The following is a 27,055-nucleotide window of genomic DNA, read 5'->3' as shown; positions in this document are numbered from 1 at the left end:
GGTGGGTTGGATGTGCATGAAGAGGTGGTGCTGGGATCAGTGGCCACAGAAGAAGATGTAACAAGCTGTTTCACTATATTTTTCTATACAAGGGGCCACAAGTTCCTGCCTGTAAAGGGCTTTTGCTACAATCTGACTGGGAGCCTGCCAGATTATTCCAAAGTGATTCAGCTGGTGAAATCAAGTGTATGCAACAGGCAAGAGTAGGAGCCTGTATATAGACTGTCTATAAGAAGATGTCCCTGAAGTTTTGCTGAAAGTTTTCCTGAAGTCAAGTGGGCATCCCATAACCTCCCATCCCTATCCAAGTTTTTAACCCTTTACAAAATAACAAAAACAAAGTCACAGACTGTTCTCTGACTGTGGGTGCCTGTGAAAATTTGGTGTGCCTGGCTTTGCAGGAGTGGGGGTTAATCCAAGTTTATAAGCAGGGGGTGTGCTACACTTGTGCCTTCATACCTACCACTACTGTTTTTTTATTTGTTTGTTGTGTGTTTGTTTGTTTTTATGGCTAAGACAGTAACAAAATTAGTGATTGCTTTAAGCTAGGGAACAGTTTACACAGATCTTTATTAAAAAAAAAAACTAAATACACAAAGTAAGGCAACTCAGAATGTTTTTTTGTTTTATGTTGGGTTAAAATAAACTTTAAATTATCTTTATGCATGCTGCCCGGGTAACAAATATATAATGTTGGATGAGACCCACCTTAAAGTGGATGTAAACCCACTGTCATCGTTTCTAATTTAATAACATAGGGCATATCTAGAAGCATATACATGCCTCCTGCATGTATCCTTACCTGTCATAATTCACCCCTTTAGCTTAGTGGAGCCCCGCAATATTCTCGAATCTGTAGGCGGATCTGCTGTCCGGCGCTCGTTGGGCGGAGTCGTAATGTCAGAGGACTTCTCCGCCCGCGACTACACTCCCCTGGCCAGCCAGCATTGCGAGGATGAGCCTCGTGCCAGGGGAGACTAAAGAGCCCGCTCATGGCCCCATGTCATTCCTGCGCATGGGCCCATACTCCACAGTCTACATAGGATGATTCTACAGAGCTACAGCGAATCCTGGGAGAACTGAAAAAGAAAGGAGAGTGGATGGGAATTACAAATAATGCCTCTCTAATGGGGCGTACACACGGTCAGACTTTTCGGCTACAAAAGTCCGACGGACACCGGCGGACCAAATCCGGCAGACAATCTGATCGTGTGTGGGCTTCCCCGGACTTTCAGCGGACTTTTCCAAATCTGACGGACTTTAGATTTGGAACTTGCTTCAAATCTTTAGGTCATAACTCCGCCGGACCCAGAAATCCGCTCGTCTGTATGCTAGTCCGACGGACAAAAAACAACGCTAGGGCAGCTATTGGCTACTGGCTATCAACTTCCTTATTTTAGTCCGGTGTACGTCATCACGTACGAATCCTTCCGGAGTGATCATGTGTAGGCAAGTCCGGTCGTTAGAAAGTCCGCTAAAAGTCCACCAAAAGTCCACCAAAAGTCCATCGAAAGTCTGTCGAAAGTCTGTCGGAGAGGCTGTCGGACTTTTGTAGCTGAAAAGTCCGACCGTGTGTACGCCCCATAAGGCTCGTGCAGGAGAAATGTAAATCACCTGTCACTCACAGCATAGAAGAACTGACTGCTATTTCTCTGTCTGTCTGTTTTTATCTCATTGAAAAAAGATAAGAGGATTGCTCAGAGCTAGATTAACTCTTCATGGCAAGACTGGGCACAGATGACATGAAATCCTATACTGTACAAGTTACAAGCCTTAATTAAAAAAAAAAAAATTGGGTTTACATTCACTTTAATATCGATGGATCCACTATAGAACTTATACCAGTCTAAACAAACTCCACCCAGGAATTTATAAAGAAAATAGCTGAAGTTAGAACTAGTATTTGAAAGGCAAAATGTTACCTTTCAAATACACAATAAAATAAACTCTAGTATAACATTTACTTCTTACTTGGTGGAATATGCCTTTAAAAATTATTCAACAAATATTACAGTAAGTATACAAATTTGAATGAGCACATAGTAAAAAAGAGTGGTTAAATGCACAAAAGACTATACATTTTCTGTAGCTAAAAGGCTTGTACATTTTTCTATAGCTTATAGAAAGCTGTCTACACAGCTGACTCACTGCAGATGTCAGCAAGGCCAGATATATAAAAGAGCTTCCACACAGACACTGCTGCAGGTCACAGCTTCAGCACCAAACCTCCCAACAAGATGGTGAAGGTATGCTTTAGATATTTCCCATTTACGCAATAAAATAGAGATAACAGGTACACTATATCTAATAGTAGAAAGTTATATGTTTGTATATTATTTTTCCTTGTCAAAAGAAATTTATTGAGTATACAATGTTATAAAGATACATAAAGTAAGTTTACAAGGATCTATAAAGTAAGCTTATTGTTTTACAGTAGGGTTTATATAGGTAAATATCATGAAATTTCAAATATTAAACATTGGGTTCACGTAAACCTAAATTAAAGATATATATCATTTCCTTAGTTACTTTTGTAGGTATTTAAATGATTTATACCTACTATACATATTGTTTACAAGTAGAGTGTATATAGGTCAAATAAATTCTGATAATGAGCTTTAATCTTAAGGTGGAGAAAAGGAAAGAGAAAGAAGAAAAAGGGTTGAAAGGTAGAGGTATGGTCCACAAGTCCACAAGGTTGTCCCGCTCGTCAGTTTATTATTCTTTTTAGTTCTCTTTGAAGCCTTAGAATGGGTGTCTCTGTAAGTCATTTAATCTGTTACCATGGCAACAGGACAGAGTCATTGAAGTTTGACAGGAACTGTTGTTTTATCCAAGGATGCCAAAGTTTTTCAAATTTTGGAATTTGATTTTGATCGATGGCTACCATCTTAGCATGGGACATTGTATTATTCATTCTGTGAATTGTTTCTGCTAGTACCAACGTAGGAGATTTCCATGCCTTGGCCACTGTTTGTTTTGCAGCCGTTATTAGTTGGATCATAAGTTTGAATTGAGAGAGTGTTAACCATTCCGGTTTTAGATTAAGTAAAGTTAAATATGGATCTGGTTGTATTATTTTTTTAAATATTTTAGATGCAATCACGAAGACTTCCTTCCAGAAGGTTTGGATTACTGGGCACGTCCACCATATGTGTAAATATGTGCCTATTTCTGGGCATCCTCGAAAACAAAGAGCTGAGGTATTAGGTGAATATTTTGCCACTCTAGCGGGTACAAGGTACCAGCGAGTTAGGACTTTATAATTTGTCTCCAGTGCTAAGATGTTGGGTGAAGATGACTTAGATGTGAGCCATATGTTAGACCAGTCCGTGTCTTCTAAAGTTCGTCCCAGGTCCTCCTCCCACCTCTGAACGTAAGAGGGTCTATTAAGATTTGCTACTCCATATAATTGATTATAAAGTGATGAAATTGTACCTTTAGCAAATGGATCTTTTGTACAGATTGATTCAAAAATGGATAACTGGGATAATGGTGTATCCCCCTTTAGGAATGGTGTATAGAAATTTTTGATTTGGAGATATCTAAATATCTCAGAGTTTGGTAGATCATATTTTTCTCTAAGCGATGGGAATGAAAGGAATGATTTAGATGCTATGAAATCATTTAGTGTCTGAATGCCTGATGTTGTCCAAGCGTTAAAAGAATTTGGGTAGATCCATGCCGGATAAAAGTCCGGATTTCTGATAAAAGAAAGGAGAGGATTGTGTGGAGATTGTAACTGATATTTGGTTTTTAGTTTATCCCAGAGAGATAAGAAGTGTTTAGTTATGGGATTATGAATTTTAAAGCGGTCTTTAGGATCAAGCCATAATAAATTTGATATTAATAGAGGGTCATTTTCTGAAGCTTCTATAAATACCCATAATGGGATTTCCTGTTTTGCATGGTATTTGGACAGACTGGCCAAATGTGCTGCTCTGTAGTAGTTAGTAAAATTAGGGTATCCCAGGCCTCCTTTATTTTTGGGAAGATGTAGTGTGTGTATAGGTATACGTGGTTTAGAAGAGCCCCATATAAACGAAGTTGCTCTTTTTTGTACTATTCTCAAAAAATAGGAAGGAATTGGAATAGGGAGGACTCTGAATAGATAAAGCAATTTGGGTAGAATAGTCATTTTGATTGCATTAATCTTCCCTATCCAGGATAAAGGAAGTTGCGACCATTGTTTTATTAGATTTGTGATCTGTCTTAATACAGGAGGATAATTGGTTGAGAATAAGTCAGAATGAGATGCTGTTAAATGAATTCCAAGATATGGGATTGATTTTTCTGCCCATGTGAATGGGAGTGCAGCCCTAGCCGGGATCAATTCCATGTTTGTGAGTGAAATATTAAGCACTAGGCATTTCTTAGAATTAATCATAAGGCCGGATAGGGCTGCAAATCCATCAAGAGCTGGTATTAAGTTAGGACCAGAGACCTGTGGTGATGATAGAAAAAGTAATATATCGTCTGCAAATATACATAATTTGTGTGTAATACCTCCTACTTCAATGCCAGTTATAGTTTGGTTTGTTCTGATGTATTGGGCCATGGGTTTGAGTATAAGGGCAAATAATAAGGGAGATAATGGGCAACCCTGTCGGGTACCTCTTTCGATATTAAAGGCTTCAGATTTGTATCCAGCATATTTTATATAGGCTTTGGGTTTATTATATAATGCTTTGATCCATGTTAAAATGTGGGGTCCAAAACCCCATTTTTGTAATGAATATTGCATATATTGCCAGGATACTGTGTCAAATGCCCTCTTAATATCGAGAGATAGAAAACATAAAGGGATTTTCCGTTTTTTAGCAATATGTGCCAATAACACTGCCCTGCGTATATTATCGCCTGCCTGTCTATTTGGCATGAAGCCTACTTGATCTCTATGTATTAATTTTCCTATAATGCTATTGAGGTGTTTTGCTATTATTTTTGCTAATAATTTAATATCAAGGTTTAACAGAGAGATAGGCCGATAATTCACACAGGAAGTATCATCAGAAAGGGGTTTTGGGATCATACAAACAATTGCCATTAGTGTTTCTTGCCGAAAAGAATGTCCATCTAGAAGTTTGTTAAAAGTTTCAGTGAGAATGGGAGAGAGTATTTCTGAGAATGTTTTATAGTATAAAGCCGAGTAGCCGTCTGGGCCTGGTCTTTTGTTAAGTTTTAGGTCTTTTATGGCGTTAGCAACTTCATCTATAGTTATAGGCTCATCCAAACTGCTTTTTTGATTCTGAGATAACTCAGGTAAGGTTATTTTTGAGAAGAAGGATTCAGCCTCTGTAGGATTAAATTCATTGTTTGTCTTGTATAAAGTTGCGAGATGTGAGTGAAATTTATGGACTATTTTAACTGGATTACAAGTGTAAACATTTTTTGATAATTTCAAACGTATTGGTTTGAAAGATTTGTTAGTTGAATTTAATGCCCAAGCCAAATATGTACCTGGTTTGTTTGTATTCATGTAGAAATTGTGTTTGGAGCATTTGAGGGATTTATCAACTGACTCAGTGAGAAATAGATCGTATTCCAATCTAGATTTTTCCAGATGAGATTTTGTACTCTGAGATGGATTATCTTGAAATGATATGTAGGCTGCATTAAAATTGAGTTCTAGTTTTTTTGCTAGATTTTTGCGTTCCCGTTTAAATAGTGCCATTTGTCTTTGTATTGTACCACGCAAGACAGGCTTATGAGCTTCCCACAGTGTTATTGGGGAGATGTCTGTTGTATTATTAATTGATATGTATTCCTTTAAAGCTTGTTCAATGGCCATCTGATGTAGTGGGTGTTTGAGCATTATGTCCGGTAAGTACCACGTTGGGTCATGCGCTTTTGGTATGGCTGAGGCTATAGTAGTGTATACTGCATTATGGTCAGACCACGGAATCGGAATTATATCTGATGCAATAATTTCTGGTATCATTCCTATTGTTAGAAAAATATGATCTATTCTGGTGAAGGTTTGATGAGGGTGCGAGAAATAAGTGAATTTCTTTTTCATTGGGTTACTTTCTCTCCATAGAAGACAAGAGTGTAACACTGCGCTTACCCAACAAGGAAGCAGCTCACACAACAAATAGGGATTTTGTCAAAATTTCAAATGCATATACAAGTGTAGCGCTGTGGGTTTAAAAAATATAAGAATAAAGGAAGAACATCTGTGTCAAACAACAGAAGTTACAAAATATGTTAGCTTGACAAATAAACAAAATGAACAAAATAAAGTCTCTGATGTTTCTTTAGATGTTTAAAAAGTTGAAAAGGACCGATGTTAGTCCCAAGATATGTATAGTTCCTTATTCACCACGTGGATAACACATGCAAAAGTGTGATGGACCCTCCACATAAGGACAAAATGAAGGCTTACCAGAAGGATTGAACTCATAAGAACATATGTTCAATGAGTCAATCAAGCTTGTAACCCCAACGGGTAATCAAAAGGAGGAACCTCACGACTGATGGTAAAGCTTCAATACATGTCCACACTTCTGACGGAACTCAAAGTGAATGGCAAACCTTCCCACGAGTCATCTCAGATGGATAGTTCATATAAGGATAAAGAAGGGGGGCCACATAGCATAATACCGTTTGGAAAACAGATTTATTAAAATAAGTAAACAACTTACATTTCAGTAGTAAGAAAAGCGCTTTGAATAAAATTATGGCAAGCAGTGGAGTCTCCCGACGCGTTTCGTCTTAAAAGACCCCAGAAGAAGTCTTTTAAGACGAAACGCGTCGGGAGACTCCACTGCTTGCCATAATTTTATTCAAAGCGCTTTTCTTACTACTGAAATGTAAGTTGTTTACTTATTTTAATAAATCTGTTTTCCAAACGGTATTATGCTATGTGGCCCCCCTTCTTTATCCTTATATGAACTATCCATCTGAGATGACTCGTGGGAAGGTTTGCCATTCACTTTGAGTTCCGTCAGAAGTGTGGACATGTATTGAAGCTTTACCATCAGTCGTGAGGTTCCTCCTTTTGATTACCCGTTGGGGTTACAAGCTTGATTGACTCATTGAACATATGTTCTTATGAGTTCAATCCTTCTGGTAAGCCTTCATTTTGTCCTTATGTGGAGGGTCCATCACACTTTTGCATGTGTTATCCACGTGGTGAATAAGGAACTATACATATCTTGGGACTAACATCGGTCCTTTTCAACTTTTTAAACATCTAAAGAAACATCAGAGACTTTATTTTGTTCATTTTGTTTATTTGTCAAGCTAACATATTTTGTAACTTCTGTTGTTTGACACAGATGTTCTTCCTTTACTTTCTCTCCATGAATCTACCAGATTGTATTTGGAAAGAAGTTGAGAAAAAGGTAATCTAGAGGTTATTTTGGATGGTGTAAAAGGTGATTTATCTAGAAATGGGAGGAGGACCTGGTTCGAATCCCCACACATTATCACTGTTCCTATTTTGTGTGTATTAATCACTTGTAATATATGTGAGAGGAATGGTGTAGGTTGTTTGTTAGGAGCGTAGTAGGAAATCACCGTGATTGCTGTATCCATTATATAACCCATGAGTATCAGGTATCTACCTTCTGGGTCTTTAATTTCTGATGATAAGGTGAATGGTGTGGATCGGTGAAATGCAATTAGAGTTCCCCTTTGCTTGGTACAGGTAGAAGCCGTGTAAATTTGTTGATAAAAAGGAGAAATATATTTTGGAGTAGAATCTTTGGTGAAGTGTGTTTCTTGGAGGCATACTATGTGAGCCTTCTTGTTATGGAAAGTACGGAAGGCTTTGGTCCTTTTTTGAGGGACATTTATTCCCTGAACATTCAGGGAAAGTATATTCAGTGGTGCCATGGCAATAGATCAAATAGTTTTGACTTACTTTTTGTTATGCAGAGCTGACTGCGCAGATCAACCTGTGTGGACTGAAGAGATGAATAGATAGAAAAGAAACCAGTGAATTCTGGAGTAAAGAGTAAACAAAAAACATATGAGATTAGATGATACATTGTATAAATTATTTTTTGCAAGTAATCACAATTTACCCGTGAAAGAGAATAAATATCTCTCTCAGGGGAATAAGTGCCTTTGTCACACTCCCACATAATATGGTTGGGAGAATGAGGAGGGCTAATGGGGGTACACGGATCTTCCGCTTACAGGAGAGAAGTGCTATGTCAAAAGACATCAAAATGATGTTTCATTAATTGGAGTGCAGAATATAGTTTTTGTTGAAATTATTTATTCCAGGGTGGTTGTATATGGTTAGTCTTGCCCTAGGCTAAATAATTCAGTTAGAAAGGTACTGTTAATAACTTTGGTATTGATGAAGATAGTTTGAATTATTTTGGGATTTTAACCCTTTTAGAGTAAACAATTACATATTTTATTCATATGCAACTGTTTAGATATGTTAACTCATAAAATTGAGGTTGTATTGCTTCAGATTAGAATAAACAAAAACATAATTCTAGGAACTAGTTAGGTAATAATATATTTGTTTTAAGAAAAGAAAGAAAAAGCTTCCATTACTTCTGGATTATTGAACATATTTGTCCTAAAAAGTAATAAATCTATTGTTATTACCTGATAATATATAACTGAACAAGAATTTCCTTATTTCACTTATATATTCCAAGGCTATATGAATCAGAAGTAATAAGAAATATAACTGGAATGTAACATGATCCCACACAGTGTGTGACTATCAGAATGCAGTTACATTCAGTTATAAATATAGGTTTTTTATAGAGAACCATCTCTTAGTATAATAAATGAAGAGATATCAGGAATTAGGATGTCAGTCCATTGAATCTTCTTGGTCCATGGATGATGTGGCATAACGGCCTCTTTTGTGAGAATGATGATTCCCATTTTGTTCTGAAATTTTCTGGGTGCTGCCTGAAGGTGAAGATGATGCCATTCTTCTGCATGTGGGAGTGTTGCTGCTTGTGGGTTCTGTCAGATTTCATTTTAAAAGGGTTTGTTGTAGTTCATCTGCTGATCTGCTTCTGTAAATTGTACCTTGGTAGTTAAATCTGACTGAAAAGGGGAAGTCCCATTGATACATAATGTTGTGGCGTTGCAGTTCCATTAGTTGGGGTTTCATGGATCATCTTTTAGTAATAGTAAGTTGGGATAGGTCAGCAAAAATTTCATAATTGTGTCCTTGAAAATTAAGTTCCTTTTTTTCTCTTGCAGCAATTAGTATTTGTTCTTTCGTTCTGTAATAATGACATTTTGTGATTATATCACGTGGGAGTCCATCTTTCTTTTTGGCTGTGAGGGCTCTGTGTACTCTTTCCAGTTCTAAACGTTCAATAGAGATATCTGGCTTTAGTTCTTGTAATAGAGCAGTAATAGTAGATTGCAGGTCTGTCACAGTTTCAGGTATTCCCCTTATGCGCAAGTTTGAACGTCTGGCTCTATTTTCGTAATCTTCGAGCTTAGTTTGAAGTATTAAATTCTCTTTTTTTAATTGTTCCAATTCTGTTATATTTTCTTGGGTTGTAATTTCAATTTCATCCATTTTTATTTCTAAGGCTGCGGTGCGGTTTCCCAGCTCTCTTATTTCTTTGGTTAGGCTTTTTGTTATTTGGTCTGAGGTTTGTTTTAAAGCCTTATGAAGCATCTTTTCAAATTGTAATAATATTACTGGGGATACTGAGGAGGCTTGTGGAGCAGTTTGTGAGAGGATTTGTTCTGTATCTGACTCAAATGGAGAGTCTTGCTGTGACATTTTCTGTCTGTGAGAGCGCCCTGATGCTGTATCTTGTGAGGTGACTGGAGCTGCTTCAGCTGCAGTGAGTGCCTGTGAGCTCTTTGTGAGGTGATTTTTATTTCTGCCACGGTTTCCTCCCAGTACCATATTTCCTGCCCAAACTTTCACAGTTTGTTCCCTGGGGCATAAAGGTTCAAATGGATACCTTTTGAGCCTGCAGGCTCCGCTTTGTCCTTCTCTTCTCTCCTCAGCGGTGTGGAGCTCTAACAATGCATGTCTGCTCCGCTAGGCTCCACCTCCTGCCCCCCCTGTATATTATTTTTCATAGTAAACATGTAAAAAATATTATTTTTATAGACTGTCTTCTATGAGGATAGGAACTTCCAGGGTCGCTCCTATGAGTGCAACTCTGATTCCTCTGACTTGTCTTCATACTTCAGTCGTTGTAAGTCTATCCGGGTGGAGAATGGAAACTGGATCCTGTATGAGCTCCCTAACTATAGAGGACACCAGTACTTCCTAAGAAGAGGAGAATATCCTGACTTCCAGCAATGGATGGGATACAATGACTGTATTAGATCCTGCCGCTTGACTCCTCAAGTAAAAACTATGATCTAATTCTTTTTTATATTTTTATTTTGATGTGAGAATGTGGTTAAAAATAAAAGTGGCCATAACATTTGGCCAGTAAAACAATGTAAGACAAACAATGAACAGTTTGTTAGTATAGTTTGAGAATAAACTAGCAGTGCTGGGCCTAGGGATGAAGGTTAATAAACACTTGAATGGATGGCAGTCATTTTAGTAAATACAGTTGAAAGAAAGGGGAGGAGGCCTCAGTCATTAAAGTAGGAGGTATAATTTGGTCTAAATGGAGGGTGGAACCTCAACTAGGGGGTCATTGGTTAAGAGTCTGAGAGGATACCATTGAGGATATAGAAAACATTGCAGTATAGATTGTTGGGTATCTATAGGCAAGGGTCGGATGAAAGATTCCCAAACATCGAAAAAGTTTTGGATTTGTAATTCCCTAAGCAAAGAGGCCTTCACCTATTCCATGCAAAAACATTATTTTTCTATAAATGAAAAAAGATAGTGGGGGATTCTTGGTAAATTCACTTATGTAGAATTGGGTGTGTGCCACAAGGGATATGGTTTTACATGCCACAAGGGATGTGATAAGTTGTTTGCAGCCCCTTGAATTTTAAATAGAAGGCATGAAACAGGTCCACATGTAAATGTCCTCATTTTGGACAGCAAGAAGAGGAGCTTAGGCTCATAAGAATGATGAAAAAGGTCAAAGCATCATTTTGTGGTACATTGTGGCTTTGATCATGCCCCAAGATAAACAAGCCGTTTTAGAAGATCATCAATCGGAAGCCAGGGGAAACTTGGTTAATTTGCTAAGACCAGTTATTACAGAGGTGTAGTCCAGCTGTATGATTTAATTTGTGGAAAAAGGAATGCGTTATTAGATAAACTCAGAAATTTCTCTAGGGATCATATTGGAATAAAGTGGCTGCTTGTTATCGACATTTGCCAGGAGTTTTATATAACAAGGACCTTCACGGTGCCACTGTCTAAGAGTAGGAAGGCCAGAGGACTCTGAGGGGTCTGGGTTGTTTCATAAGGGAAGAAAGACAGATATGTGCTATTTAGCATGGAATGCGTGTGTATTTTGTGCCCCGCAAACCATGTGTAGCATAAGAAGGGATTCACTGACACCCCTGTGGGGAAGAGTTCTTTATGCATTTAAACAACAGACAACAAGTTGTTTTTAAAGGTCATGTTTTGGTCAAGTTCAGTATTTGAGTACATCAAGGTACCATTAATCCAGACTCTTAAATATCTAGTTAGAGATGCTAAGTTACACAGTTTTAGGTCAGTAAAATTAGGTCTTCATTACTACATTGCTGTAGGGTGCACAGGCCTATTGTTGCTCTTCTACTGCCCCAGGTGAATTCTCAGGAAATCTTATAAACATGTTTGATGTCAGAATGCTTGAGGAAGAGAGGGAGGACCTGCTTTGTATAAAAAATGTTTAGGAAAAGCTACCATTATGAAACTTATTCTGCCTATATAGGAGATATGAAAGTATGTCCAGGTAGCTGGGGATGCTTTAATGGAGCATAGCAGGGGAGGAATATAAACCTTATATAGGTTATGGAGATTTTTAGGCATGGATACTCCAAGGTAAGAATGTCTTCCCTGGATCAAATAAAAGGATAAATATTGTTCCAAGAAGGCTTAAAGGATAAGTTTACAAAAAAAAGCACATTTTTTTGCAGTTAAAAAAAAAATTACATTCATATTTTTTTTTCTTTGGAGCCTGAAGAGCATTGCATCCATGGTCAGCAAATTGCAGGTGTAATGTCAGGCTCCTACAGACACTCAGTAAAGCTTTCTGCCCACATCTCCCCTATAGGCAGACAGCTACTGAAGTGCAGAAAAAAGTAATATAGTATGTAGGCGCACTTCAGCACACTTGCAGTTGGGTGGCAGATGGAACTTATAGTTCATTCATTCACAGATTGGTGTAAATGAATGATGTGGCTGTGTGGGTGGAGCCCCGCACAGCCGCACTGATTTTAGATTGCGACAGTGGGTGCAGAGGGTATAATCCACTGTTGGGGGAGTGGGGATTGGGGAATGCAGGTAGAGGTGCACAGTATCATGTTACGTGTTACACCTTAAATACGGGTGTAACATGTAACATATTACTAAAGGCAAACTTAGCCGTTAATGCTGATCTAATTCTTTTATATCTTAAAAGATTTAGAATATCAAATATTCATAAAAAGAGACTAAGGAAGAGCTGAATGATATAGTCAAAATCAATGTTTCCACTAAATTGCTGATTAAATCAAAGGCAAAATTTTGCCAAGGCAGAAACTATACATTTTGCTCAGCTTAGGTAATTAGGCAATTTATAAGGTATGGGTTATGTTTTGGGATATTTAGGGTAGTTCATTTACAACAATGTTGTGTGTTTTTTTCCTTCTTTGTCCATTTGATTGGTATTTGAAAAAAGAGGGGGTTAATATTTGGGACTTGGGAATGAAAAGCAAGGGAAGATTTGCGCCTCCATCCCTAATTTGTATGCAAAAAAAAAAGGAGGGGAAGGGTGGGACTTTGAATGAGGTGAGTGTGGTGGAGCCAAACTAATCCACATACATGTAAACATTTGTATATTTATTAATAAACCAAATAATGGCATAATTAGAACAGTTTAACATGCATAGAAGCATATAAAGTATCAGTATACATAGTATAAAATTTTAGCCAACACGACACAGAAAATTAATATTCTACATCATAATCCCCCAGTTAAGGTAAACATTAACACTTTATCAGGATTAGTACAATGGTAAAACCATCTAAAATTGTTGATATGAAATGGAAGCATAAAAAATTGGCTTGACGCGTTTCGTGGACTTCTATCCACTCATCAGGAGCAAGTGCAACGATGTTCTAAAAGGGGATAAAAATCACCAATATAATCTGATGTAACTACCAAATGGGGGATGAAAATAATTGAAAAATGACTGGCCATAGCTGAAAATACTCACATATAACCCAATATTGGGACCGTGCAATACGACATGTCGGGGGTCGGCCAGATAGGTAAGTCTGGCATAGGAGCTGAGGAAAGGACCCAAGCGGAAACCAGGAGCATACATGCAATCCCCATGAGATATGTTGTGTGAAAAACTCTTCATATGATTGTTGATGGGATTTCGATATTGTATGAAATAAAGTGGCTGGTATGTAACCATAATAGTGTAAATCAATAAAACAAAAATAGAGTAAAAACCCAAAACCACAGTATGGAGATAATGTGGAGCATATAATCGAGGTGAAAAGGAAGAAAAAAAGAGTGTCCATATTGTATCATAATAAAGAATGAGAACTGATGACAAAATTCCTGAAAACATGAGATGGGAGTGAAGACTGGCGTGATGGAGTTGTGCAGTTTTACCAAAAATCTCAGGACAATAAAAACTTGCTAACCCTTAAAAGACATATGCTTTTTCAGCACCCTTTATTGAAATATGGTTTTAGCAATAACATGCTGTAACACATACTTTGTTGTTGGTCTGTCTTTGGGGCACAGCACCGTGGACCATTCAGGCTTAGAGTGTATGAAAGGGAAGACTTTAAAGGACAGATGATGGAGTTCACTGAAGACTGCCCACATGTCTTTGAGCAGTTCCGTTATAACAACATCCATTCCTGCCATGTGCAAGATGGATATTGGATCTTTTATGAGGAGCCCAACTACAGAGGACGTCAGTACTACCTGAAACCTGGAGAGTACAGGAGATACAGCGATTGGGGGGCATCCAGCCCAAGAATTGGTTCCTTCAAAAGGGTCCAATACATGCATTAAAATTACTATTTAAAATGCACTTTTCTGTGATTAGAATTTAATAAACCTACTTAAACAATAATTTCATATTGTTTTAATTATGATTTTGTACACAGGAAATTAACTTTGAATATTAGACCTTAAAGACCTTAAACAGTATTTATGAGTGTGATTAGGCGTCGGTGTCTCTGGAAAAGAACAAATGGTACTCATCATCATCATGAAAATTAGCCAGAACTAAAATAATATATCTAATACTGAGATCAATTTCCTAGTAGAACCAAAGCACCCAACAGGAAGTTGCCTTGAAAACATTAAGGTTATAGATACTGGTAAAGTACTCTTTAGCAGTAGATGTTTAAGTAATGGTTCATGTTATACACTCCTTGGGGCAAATAGTTATTTATGTGTAATTAAGATCATTCTGAAAGATAATAACTCTACATTTTTGGTTTGGGAAGGCTTGAAATATGTATTATAAGAAGATGGTGCAGCGTCATCTTTATCCATAGATTGTATTAAGGTAAAAAAACCTTCTACCTTTACAACCATTTTACAAATTGCTCATTTAGATAAAAAAGTGAAATAAGCCACTTTAATAAAACAAAATGTTGCAGATAACCCCTAATAGTTATGAGCATGTTAGAAATAACAATCATAGTCTTGAAACAAAACACAGCTGCGTCAGTAAAAGCTATCATAATTAGGTGATTATGTGTACCCAGGGCTGTTTTAGGGCCTCGATGGGCTCAGGGCAAACATCTCATGAATGGGCCTCTTAACCCAACGTAATACAGGGACCAAGAGATTTCTTCAAGACTGTCAGAAGCTGAGCGAATGCTAAGACAAGCCGTCATCAACTAGCAACATGTTACAATTGTTGGAGTTTGCTCACAAATTAGAGGAAATCGCTACACCAATTATACCAATATTAATCATTTCCTTGTAAGTATCATCCAAGTTATTAAAGTTACAAAAAATACCCTATTAAGTAAAGGATTTTACATATCTTTCTCTCTTTCTCTCTCTATCTGTTCCTCCACTGAAAATGAGCACCAGAGTCATAAAAGTTCAAAAAAACAGGCGCATGCTTCCTACAAGCCAACTGTCCAAAGATGAAGTATCAGCCAGGAAAGGGCCACCCATGCATTTCTTCACAAGCAGCCACCACTTAAATAAAATAGCAGTCCAATTGGGATCACAGGCAGAGACTCCATGCTGGAAACTTCCAAAATCATAGGATATCAGACCAAAGCACGAAACACTTCCAGCTGACCCCTATTATTTGCCCTAATATTTACAAAGCAACCATATACCAACACAAATAGAATGAATCCCCTCATACTCTTATAAACACTCTGTAAGGTTAGTATCACTACGATAAAGATAAGACTTAACATTGTATCACAAACAAATACAAAGAAAAATCCCAGCTCAACTTACCAACCAGCCTCCAACAAACCAAATTGTCCAGACATGTACGGAGCTGTATTGTAAAGGAAGCAGAGTACAGACATGAAAGGGTGCAAGGAACTTAGGGAAGGAAGAAGTAGGATAAGGAGGGGTTTAAGGAAGTTAGGGATATGTTGGGATTGGTGGATCAGTGTAGAAGGGGAGGAGAGTTTTAATCAGTGCTTAAGCCAGGGGGAATTATACAGCAGTCGTGAGTTGGAGAGTCAGGAAGAACGTTCCCTGAGGCAGCTGAGAGATAGCAGGTAGCATGAGTGGTTTAGAGCAGCTATGGGTACAGCTTAGGGAAGCAGCGGAGACCCATGGAGCAGAATGGCTGCAGAGCCAGATTGCATCCACACTACAGGGGGTTGAGCAGGGCCCATCCACTGCGAGGCCTGCCTCATCACGGGCTAGGAGGTCTAGACCTCCGGAGCGCCTTAGTCCTGACATCACTCCCAGGACTCAGAGGAGACTGGGGAGCCCGAGTCGGACCCCCTCGGGACCCCCGCCGGCAAAGCAGATACCCAAAAGAGCGGGCGGGGGGGCAGCAAGGAGAGACAGATTGCAGCATAGTCACAGGGGGGGAGGCGTAATGCGGACACCCAGGCCAGCCCCCACTGGTGCATCTCCACGGGATAGACAGCAGGCTGCCACCACCGGCGATGCTCCGGTCGGGGTGGCAACCCAGCGAGGGAGAACGGGACGGTCGGGCGCCGGCATGGCCTGTGAAACGGCCGGCGGCTTGCCTCGTGGCGGCGCCATCTTACCTCAGGGAAGAGGTCCAGCCAGTCAGCACAGGGATCGTCAGTCGGGAGGCCCCGCCTCCAGGTTCAGTGAAGGGCCTGGGAGGGTTGGCCAGCGCAATGCCTGCGTGAGAGACAGGTCGCCGAGTGATGACATCATTTCCCCATACGAGGGGAACGGAGGTAGGAACCCTCAGATGGATGTCGCCCCCCCTCCGGTCGCTCAGGCTGCAGGACGAAAGTCGGCCAGAAGAACAGCAGTAGAAGAACAGCAACTGATACAGAGGGACAGCAGCAGCAGCGAGGAGGGCGAGCTGATCGATGATCCACAGGAGGCAGCGGTGGAGTCGGGTCCGACGGCTGGTGGGTCCTCTCACCTAAGGCAGCCTGGTAAGCGAACGTCTGTTTCTGTTACTAATGTTTATGGGTTGACTGAAGCAGGGGGAGTCAGGGTGGGGGGGGATGAGCAAGGTGCCGTAAGGGGGGGGAGAAGGGGATTTATGGGAGTCAGTGAGGGAGTTACTTCGCCGCCTGGAGAGCGGGGCTCCGCAACCCTCATCCCCCATCAGCCCCTGGGTACCACAGCCCCCAAGTGTTAGGGATCCCGTGGTTGTAGTGGACCCCCCGCAAAGGCCGACGACGTTGGTGGTGGCCGAGACACAGATGGGAGGTGACGGCGTGGGAGAGTCTACAAAAACCACAACGCAGGAAAAGGATGCGGAAAAGGTGAGACTGGCAGATGCGGCCAAGTGTGAGGTCTACGTTTGCTTCGAGGGACCTTTGGGGGCGCATTTGAAAAAAGAGGTAAGAGAAAAAATTTGGAAAAACGAGTTTGTGGAGATATTCTCCTTGCTTCCATTAGAAAAGTTTAATTTAGACAGGGTAAAGCCAGATGAGAGTAAAAAAGAGGAGGAAGAGAAGAGAAGGTACAGATTAATTCCGCGCACGTTTGCTAACTGGTTGCAAGCTTTTGCGATTCTGGCTAGCGTGATTGGGGAAAAAGCCCCCGAGAATTGCTCGGCATTATTCTGTTATTTAGAAGCGATCAGCGAGGCACATCGAGTATATGGGGGTTTAGCATGGCTTCGTTATGACGAACAGTTTCGTCAAAGGAAGGCTATTCGCCCATCGATTAGATGGGACCATAAAGATATAAGTCTCTGGATGAAGTTGATGATGTCATCCAGGGCTGCGAGCCCGTTTTTTCAAGGGGGGGTCGGCGGCACCTCCTCCGCTGGATCGCCGGCCCCAAAAAAGAAAGGGGTGTGCTGGCAGTTCAATGAAGGCAACTGTCGGTTCGGGACTTCATGTCGCTACAAACATGAATGTTCCGGATGTAGTGGGGGGCACCCTTTTGCGCGCTGCTTCAAGCAAGGAAAAAGTCGCACAGGAGACATCGCTGGAAAAAGGGATGACGCCGGTGAGACTAGAAAGGATGCTACCTTTCCTAAATAGGTACCCGGATAGGGCGGCGGCAATGTTATTAGAAACAGGGTTCAGGGAGGGTTTTCGAATTCCGAGTTCATTGCGGGAGGTTCCTCCAGTAGCAGACAATTTGAAGTCGGCACGCCTCCACCCGGAGGTGGTGTCGGCTAAGCTGTTTAAGGAAGTTACATTGGGCCGGATGGCTGGGCCATTCGCTTCCCCGCCGTTAACCAGGGTTAATAGTTTCCCCATTGGGAGTTGTTCCGAAGAAGGAGTTGGGGCAATATAGGATGATACATCATCTGTCCTACCCAAGAGGTGGCTCTGTGAACGATGGTATTGACCCGCAGGATTGTGCGGTTACCTATACATCGTTCGATGCAGCTGTCTCGTGGGTTAGAAAATATGGTAAGGGCGCCCTCATGGCTAAAACTGATGTGGAATCGGCATTTCGATTATTGCCGGTACACCCGCACAGTGTGCATTTGTTGGGATGCTGTTGGCAAGGGTCGTACTTTGTGGACCGTTGCTTGCCAATGGGTTGTTCCATTTCATGCGCACTGTTTGAGGCCTTTAGCTCATTCTCTGAATGGGCGGTTAGGGAAGCGGCAGGGATGAATCCAATTATCCATTATTTGGATGATTTCTTGTGCATAGGCCCCCCAGACTCCAGATGTTGTGCAGTGTTATTGGGAACGTTACAACACCTGGCTGACAGATTCGGGATTCCGCTGGCAGCTGACAAGACGGAGGGCCCAACATCGGAATTAGTTTTTTTGGGCATCACTATTGATTCCATGGCGATGGAATGTAGACTGCCTGAGGACAAATTGGTGGCGTTACGGAAGGAGGTGAGTATGGCGGGTAAGAAGCGTAAGCTGCGGCTAAAGGAATTGCAATCCTTATTGGGAAAATTGAATTTTGCATGCAGAATCATTCACATGGGTCGTATATTCTGTAGGAGGTTGGCAGCGGCCACGGCTGGGGTGAGAGTTCCCAATCACTTTGTCAGATTGACCAGAGAATTGCAGGCTAATTTAAAGGTGTGGGATGCGTTTTTGGAATGTTTTAATGGGAGGTCTGTGTGGCAAGTGGGACCGGTCAGCAATGCTGACTTGGTCCTGTTCACAGATGCGGCAGGATCGGCAGGATACGGGGCGTATTACCAGGGTAGATGGAGTGCAGGACCATGGCCAGAGATTTGGAGAGAGGCAGGTTTCCTGCGAAACCTGGTCCTCCTAGAACTGTTTCCCATTGTTCTGGCAGTAGAACTGTGGGGGGAAGAATTGCGGAACAAAAAAGTTAGGTTCAATTGCGACAATTTGGGGGTAATTTGGGCAATTAATAATATCACGGCCTCATCCCCACCTGTGATTAGATTGTTAAGACACTTGGTGCTCAGTTGTTTGCGCATAAATGCATTTATTTATGCTGTGCATATCCCTGGAGTGGACAATAAGTTAGCGGATGCTTTGTCTCGTTTCCAGTGGGAAGAATTTCGCAAGCTGGCACCGGAGGCAAACCGGGTAGGGGAGCTATGCCCGTCGGAACTGTGGAGAGTTGCGTTGGAATCACCGCAGGATTGATCCGGCAGTCTCTCAGCGCAGGAACATGGAGGGCTTATGAAAAAGTGTGGCAAGAATGGTTTGCCTTTATGGAGGAGGTAGGAGGGTCAGAGGACTCTACTGACGTACAAACTTGGGTTTTGTGTTTCATTTGTAGGAATTATGAAAAAGGGGTCTCTGGGTCGGGAATAGGAAAGAAGATGGCGGCTTTAGCCTTTTTATTCCAATTAAAAGGATGCAGGGATGTCACAAAATCATTTATGGTTTGCAGGGCTTTGCGGAGTTATAGAAAAGGTTCTCACAAGAAGGACTCCAGATGCCCAGTGTCATTTGAGGTACTGGGGACGATTCTGACAAGCCTCCACAAGGTGTGTTCAGAGTATTTTGAACAAGTACTCTTTCGAGCAGCCTTTGTGGTGGCATTTTTTGCAGCATTTAGAATCGGGGAATTGGGAGGTCTGAGGTTGGGTGATGTGCAGTTTTCAGATCAGTCAGTTCTGATCTGGATACGGCGATCGAAAACGGACCAGGAAGGAAAAGGGGTCAGAGTGGAGTTGTTCAAGGGGTTAGAACCCCAGTTTTGTCCGGTAACGACCCTGAGGCAGTTCTTGGATGTGCGCCTGACAGGGGAGGGAGCATTTTTTATACATAAGGATGGTTTGTGTTTATCCAGGTTTCAGTTCACAGCAGTGCTGAGGAAGTGTTTAAAAGAAGGAGGGCTTTCCCCGGGAGAATATGCAGGGCATTCTTTCCGTATAGGGGCAGCCACGGAAGCAGCTCGCTGGGGACCTCCAGAAAATGTAATAAAGAAGATATGCAGATGGGAATCAAACAGATTTCAGATATATGTTCGTCCACAGTTATTGTGAAGTATAGTTGGTTATATAGGTTAAGATTAGTAGACGGTAAAAAATGTTGGCATGTCGTTGGTATGTTTCTTTGTTATTTCTTTTCAGATCCCCCCAGATGTCTCATTTGGATTTTGGGACACTCATACGTTTTCTGGGGGGCAAAACGGGCGGACATCAGACCTGAAGGTAGACAGCTACGGCTTAAGAGAGAAGAGGGCACGGTCAGGTGGTTGGGTATACCGGGCATGAAGTGGCAGCAAGTGGTTGCTGAGGTACATAGATTTTCCAGGTTGGACAGGGTCCCTGACATATTGGTTCTTCATGTGGGAGGAAATGACTTGGGTATTAGACCAATGAGGCAGGTCATAAAAGATATCAAATGGGACTTTCTCAGGCTCCGGGCATCCTTTCCAGACATGCTGTTCGTATGGTCCGATATAGTTGCCCGTATGTCTTGGAGGGGGGCACGATCGTGGGAAAAACTCAATAAGACCCGTATAAAAGTCAACAAGGAGGTGGGCAGGTTTGTTGCCAGGAATGGGGGTATTGTGATACGACATTGGGAATTAGAAACCGACACTTGGATGTACCTGAGAGGGGATGGTGTTCACCTTAACCCGGTGGGGATTGATCTTTGGTCCCTGGGGCTGGAGGATGGCATTAGAAGAGCATTTTTAGTGTGGCTGCGGGCACAAGCGTAAGGTGTCACACTTGTGCCGCAGTGGCGCTTGGTCCTTGGCGACAATAGTAAATATATATATGGATATATATATATATATATATATATATATATATATATATATATATATATATATTGTTTACAATGAGGATTGAAAACGTTGGGACACATCCCAGGATGGAGTTTTCCGGTTGGTCCAGTTTTTGGACCAACTGGTAATAAATGGGGGTCTGGGTCAGTTAGTGAGTCCTCACGGCGAGTTAGCGGCTGGGGACAGATCTAACAAATGGGGCTCAGGCTCAAAAAGTGATTGGGGTCGTCAGGGACCAGCAACAAAAAAGGTTACTGAGAGTCAGAGTTAAATATTTTAAATATTTTGAATATTTAAATGTTATAAATATTGAAAATGAAAGTTACAGTTTTTTATTGGTTTTGTTAAATAAAGGCCGATAAGGCCATTTACATCCAATCCAGGTGTCGGTGTCATTACTTAATAATAAAATGTATGCATGTATTGGTAGGGAAGTAAGGTATCTGGCTACCCTATTCAAGACATGTACGGAGCTGTATTGTAAAGGAAGCAGAGTACAGACATGAAAGGGTGCAAGGAACTCAGGGAAGGAAGAAGTAGGATAAGGAGGGGTTTAAGGAAGTTAGGGATATGTTGGGATTGGTGGATCAGTGTAGAAGGGGAGGAGAGTTTTAATCAGTGCTTAAGCCAGGGGTAATTATACAGCAGTCGTGAGTTGGAGAGTCAGGAAGAACGTTCCCGCCCTCCCGCCCTAGCTGAGGGGTTGTTAATATTTTAGGAGAGTGTGGTTGGCGCTTGGTCCTTGGCGACAATAGTAAATATATATATGGATATATATATTGTTTACAATGAGGATTGAAAACGTTGGGACACATCCCAGGATGAAGTTTTCCGGTTGGTCCAGTCAGTTTTTGGACCAACTGGTAATAAATGGGGGTCTGGGTCAGTTAGTGAGGCCTCGCGGCGAGTTAGCGGCTGGGGACAGATCTAACAAATGGGGCTCAGGCTCAAAAAGTGATTGGGGTCATCAGGGACCAGCAACAAAAAAGGTTACTGAGAGTCAGAGTTAAATATTTTAAATATTTTGAATATTTAAATGTTATAAATATTGAAAATAAAAGTTACAGTTTTTTATTGGTTTTGTTAAATAAAGGCCGATAAGGCCATTTACATCCAATCCAGGTGTCGGTGTCATTACTTAATAATAAAATGTATGCATGTATTGGTAGGGAAGTAAGGTATCTGGCTACCCTATTCATGTCTACAGTTCACGTTAAAAACAGGTCTTTCATTTGCACACGTTTGCAAATACATGCATAAGCTGCAGAGGCTGCAAGAAGGCACCCCAGTAAAATCTGCAGTCCTAACTCCATAATTGTTGGGATCCTCCATAGTAGAAGCACATATATAGTAATAGATTGACTGAGGGCAGGCTTGCCTGGAGGGAGCCCATTCCTCCTTAACCACTTGCCGCCCTGGCCATAGCCAAAAGACACTACAGCGCTGGGAGGGCATCTATGGACGACCCCTGGGGCATGCACACAGAAGTGTCTGTGATGGCTGGGTCATCCAGACCCAGTGCATCATGGATCAATGTAAAGGACCAATGGTAGCGGCCCTTTACCATGTGATTGTTCCGTCCAATGACAAAGTGATCATGAGCATGTCCGGTATCGTGTGTGAGGAGAGGAGGGAGCCGGGTGTAGTAGCACTTGTGGACTGGATGTGAAGTGCCCACAGTGCTGATCTGTGCCCCTTCTGGCTCATTCATGCTCATCCATGCCCAGTCATGCTCATCCATGCCCAGCTTTGCCCATCATGCTCATCCATGCCCAGCCATGCTCATCCGTGCCCAGCCAAGCCCATCTGTGCCCAGCTGTGCTCATCCATGCCCATCCATGCCCAGCCGTGCCAAGCTATGCTCATCTGTGCCCAGCCATGCTCATCTGTGCCCATCCATGCTCATCCATGCCTATCCATGCTCATCCGTGCCCAGCCATGCCCATCCATGTCCAGCCATGCTCATCTGTGCTCATCCTTGCTCATCCATGCCCAGCCATGCTCATCCGTGCCCAGCCATGCTCATTTATGCTCATCCATGCTTATCTGTCCCAGCCATGCTCATCCGTGCTCATCCATGCTCATCCGTGCTCATCTGTGCCCAGCCATGCTCATCCATGCCCTGACATGCTCAGCTATAACCAGCTGTGCTCATCTGTGCCCCGCCATGCTCATCCATACCCAGCCATGCTCAGCCATGCTCAGCCATGCTCATCCATAACCAGACCAGACATGCTCATCTATGCCCAGTCATGCTCATGCATGCCTCATCCATGCCCAGCCATGCTCATCCATGCTCATCCATGCTCATCCGTGCTCATCTGTGCCCAGCTGTGCTCATCCATGCCCAGCCATGCTCAGCCATGCTCAGCCATGCTCATCCATAACCAGACATGCTCATCTATGCCCAGCCATGCCTCATTCATGCTCATCCATGTCCAGCCATGCCACATCAGTACTCATCCATGCTACATCCATGCCACATCAGTGCTCATCTGTGCCACATCCATGCCACATCAGTATTCATCTGTGCCACATCAGTATTCATCCATGCCACATCAGTGCTCATTCATGCCACATCAGTGCTCATCCATGCCACATCAGTACTCATCCGTGCCACATCCATGCCACATCAGTACTCATCTGTGCCACATCCATGCCAAATCAGTACTCATCAGTGCCATGTCCATGCCATATCAGTGCTCATCCGTGCCACATCAGTACTCATCTGTGCCACATCCATGCCTCATTTATGCCACATCATTGCTCATCCATGCCACATCCATGCCACATCAGTGCTCATCCATGCCACATCAGTACTCATACGTGCCACATCAGTGCTCATCCATGCCACATCCATGCCACATCAGTGCTCATCCATGCCACATCAGTGCTCATCCATGCCCTTTCCATGCCATATCAGTACTCATCCGTGTCACGTCCATTTCTCATCCATGTCACATCAGTACTCATCCGTGCTATATCCATGCCACATCAGTGCTCATCCATGCCATATTAATGCCCCATCAGTGCTTGTCCATGCCTTATCCATGCCACACCAGTGCTCATCCATGCCACATCAGTACTCATCCATGCCACATGAGTACTCATCTGTGCCACATCCGTGTCACATAAGTGCTCATCTGTGCCACATCCATGCTACTTTAGTGCCCATCAGTGCCCTACAGTGCCTCCGAAAATTGTAATAGGTAGGAAATTGGATTTGAAATATATGTCCCTAGAACATCTGATGGTGCTCTCTGCATGTTGGGTCTCTGTATGTGGCCAGGCTGTGGAAAAGTCCCACACATGTGATATCACTGTACTCAGGAGGAGTAGCAAAATGTATTTTGGAGTGCAATTTTTGCTATGTATTGTACATGTTACGTGTTAGAAAAATCTTATAAATGGACAACTTTGTGTTAAAAAAAACACGTTTTCATTTTCTTTCCATTTTTACCAAAGATGTGTGTAGCAGTATAAATTTTGTCCAAAATTTATGAAGAAAAATTACTAATTTGCAACATTTTATAACAGAAACAAAGAAAATGAAATTTTTTACAAAATTTTCAGTCTTTTTATTTATAGCGCTAAAAATAAAAAACCCTGTGGTGATTGAATACCACCAAAAAAAGCTCTATTTGTGTGAAAAAAAAGCACTGAAAGCTGAAAATTGGTCTAGTTAGGAAGGGGGTTTACGTGCCCAGTGGGCAAGTGGTTAAAGGCACAAGGGTGCACTGGACACCCAGCAAATAACACAATGTCAGCAAAGATGTCCAATGTGCCCCCTCACCAAATTACCAACAGTACAAACAAATGGCAACTGCCCTAACCTATAACTGGCCTAAACAGCAAGGAGAACATGGAAGGGCGACGCATGTCAAAAAAAAACAAAGAAAAGTTCCCAGTTGAACTGACCAACCAGCCTGCAGCAAACCGAATGGTCCTGTCTAACAGTTCACATTAAAAACAGGGGTTTAATTTGCACACATTTGCAAATACATGCATAAGCTGCAGAGTCTGCACCCCAGTATTATCTGTAGTCCTAACTGTATACATTTTAGAGTCTCAATAGTAGGAGCACATACAGTATATAGTAATGGATAGACTGAGGGCAGGTTTGCCTGGTGGGAGCCCACTCCTCCTTAAAGGCACAGGGGCACACTGGACACCCAGCAAATAGCACAATGGCAGCAAAGGTGTCCAGTACGCCCCCTCATCAAAAAGATCTTATTAATCTAACAAAAAGCTAACAAATGACCCAAAGCACATACAATTTCTCTTTAATGATAAGTACATTTGCAGCGCTTAGAGCTTCATATGCTCTCCAGGGTCTCCTCTGCAAAATAATGATACAGTTTCAAACCCTGAACTAGAATTACTGCTTTCCTGAATTTTAAAAGTTAGAAGAAACATTCAGACCTATTTTAACACTGGGTGCCTGATCCCTTCCTCTTGCCCTATGTCTTTGTCCATTAGCAGTAATCTAGTGGTTACACTTTTCATCTTAGAGGCTTCCAGTGACTGCAAGCATTCTTCTTATATTCAAATAGTGTGATAGTACCCAATTCATTGGTACTCTACTCTCAGAAAGAGGGACCACAGCTCTTGTGATCAAACTGTGGCCTGCCCCTTTCCGGTCTTATCCTCTCCTGTTGGCAAGTTTTACACTCTTGCACTGATAGGAGATACAAAGCACATAAAGGGACACAGGGTGACCATAAGGGCTGTGCCTCCTGTTTTCTCTAATAATATATTCCTGATTTAGATGTACTAGGCCCTGATGTGAATGCATGCAAGGACCAAGTAGCACAAGTTTTAAAGTAATTCTGCCCCCCCCCCCCCCGTTAATATCCATTAGAAAGACACAGGTTTGTTATTTATAAGTCATTCTCAAATTCTCTGGCATTTAATAATAAACAAATAAATGGGGGGGGAGGGGGCTTAGCTGCAATTAAGGGTAGAAAAACATTCTGTTTCCAATGCTCCGATTGAAGGACTAAAAGAGAATTGAGAGAGAGACATAAATTAAGCCATCTGCTTAGGCTGGTAAATACCTTAAACTCACCACCCTGGAAGTAAATTAAAACAACTTTCTATGTCAGAGGTAAAAAGTCGGGCAGAATGACAAACTTCCAAAACAATCACAACCCTTACCTTGTCAAAGAAGGAAGCGTCCCATGCATTATTTACCCATTACACTTTCCCCTTTAGATTTTAACACTTTTGCAAAGTACTTTTTTGGATTCATTATTAGCTGACTGCTACGAAAAGCTGAACTTTGACCAAAAACAATATTTGGACATGTGCACTCTAAAAATAAATTATCACTAATGAAGTGTGTGTCATGTGTGTAGCATTCTGAAAAACTCTTTACTTTTATTTACCTTGTACAAAATAGTGGGCATTGAAAGTCTGGTACTGAGACTTAGGCTGGCCATACATTGTACCATTTTCTTTTTCAGTTTTTCTTTAGATTTACCAAAACCATATAATATGAGGTCATACCTAAACACTTTCAATGTGTATGCAGTAAGGCAGGCCCTTGCACTACATAGTTGAAGGTAAATCTAAAGAAACTGAATAAGAAAATTGTATAGTGTATGGCCAGCCTAACAGTCCCATTTGTAGTATACTGATAATAGCAGGTGACTCGCTCGGCATCTTGTTCATTGAGATTGTAATTAAGATGTAATTAAGACAAAAATTGCAATCTGCATCTTCATAGTGTACAAATTATTATATTTGAATATATATGTAGCAGGCATGTTGTAATGCAATGTCTCCTTTTGGCCACAAGATAGAGACAGAGAGATGCTGACTGGTCCTTCCAGAAAACTGAGAGAGAGAGAGAGAGAGCATTGGGAAAAAGGGGAGTTTCAGGAAGTGCTGAGGGGACAGAAGAGAGGGAAGTACTGAGGTAAAAGAGAGAGAGAGTGTTTACAGAAGACAGAGGAGAGATTGCTTAAAAGAGAAGGAGATATCAAGGCTCAAAAAGTCCTTTGCTGGGAAACAGTGACACTTATGCCGTGTACGGTCGGACTTTTCAGCAACAAAAGTCGGACAGCCTGTCCGACAGACTTTCGACGGACTTTTGGTCGGACTTCCAACTGACTTTTTAATGAACAGACTTGCCTACACACGATCACACCAAAGTCCGACGGATTTGTACGT

At 41.7% G+C, this 27,055-nt stretch overlaps 1 protein-coding gene across 1 annotated transcript; it reads left to right on the top strand.

Moving 5' to 3' along the window:
- Positions 1-507: 507 nt before the first annotated feature.
- On the top strand, positions 508-14,096 carry LOC141147742 (gamma-crystallin 1-like). The gene is made up of 3 exons (XM_073634925.1): positions 508-531; positions 10,064-10,306; positions 13,821-14,096. The coding sequence occupies exons 1-3, from the start codon at positions 508-510 to the stop codon at positions 14,094-14,096; spliced, it is 543 nt and encodes a 180-aa protein (XP_073491026.1).
- Positions 14,097-27,055: the final 12,959 nt, after the last annotated feature.

The sequence above is a fragment of the Aquarana catesbeiana genome, linkage group LG06, assembly GCF_042186555.1.
Source record: "Aquarana catesbeiana isolate 2022-GZ linkage group LG06, ASM4218655v1, whole genome shotgun sequence".
Taxonomy (NCBI): Eukaryota; Metazoa; Chordata; class Amphibia; order Anura; family Ranidae; genus Aquarana; species Aquarana catesbeiana.
Note: the sequence above shows the minus strand (reverse complement) of the source record. Positions and strands in the feature narration are given on the sequence as shown.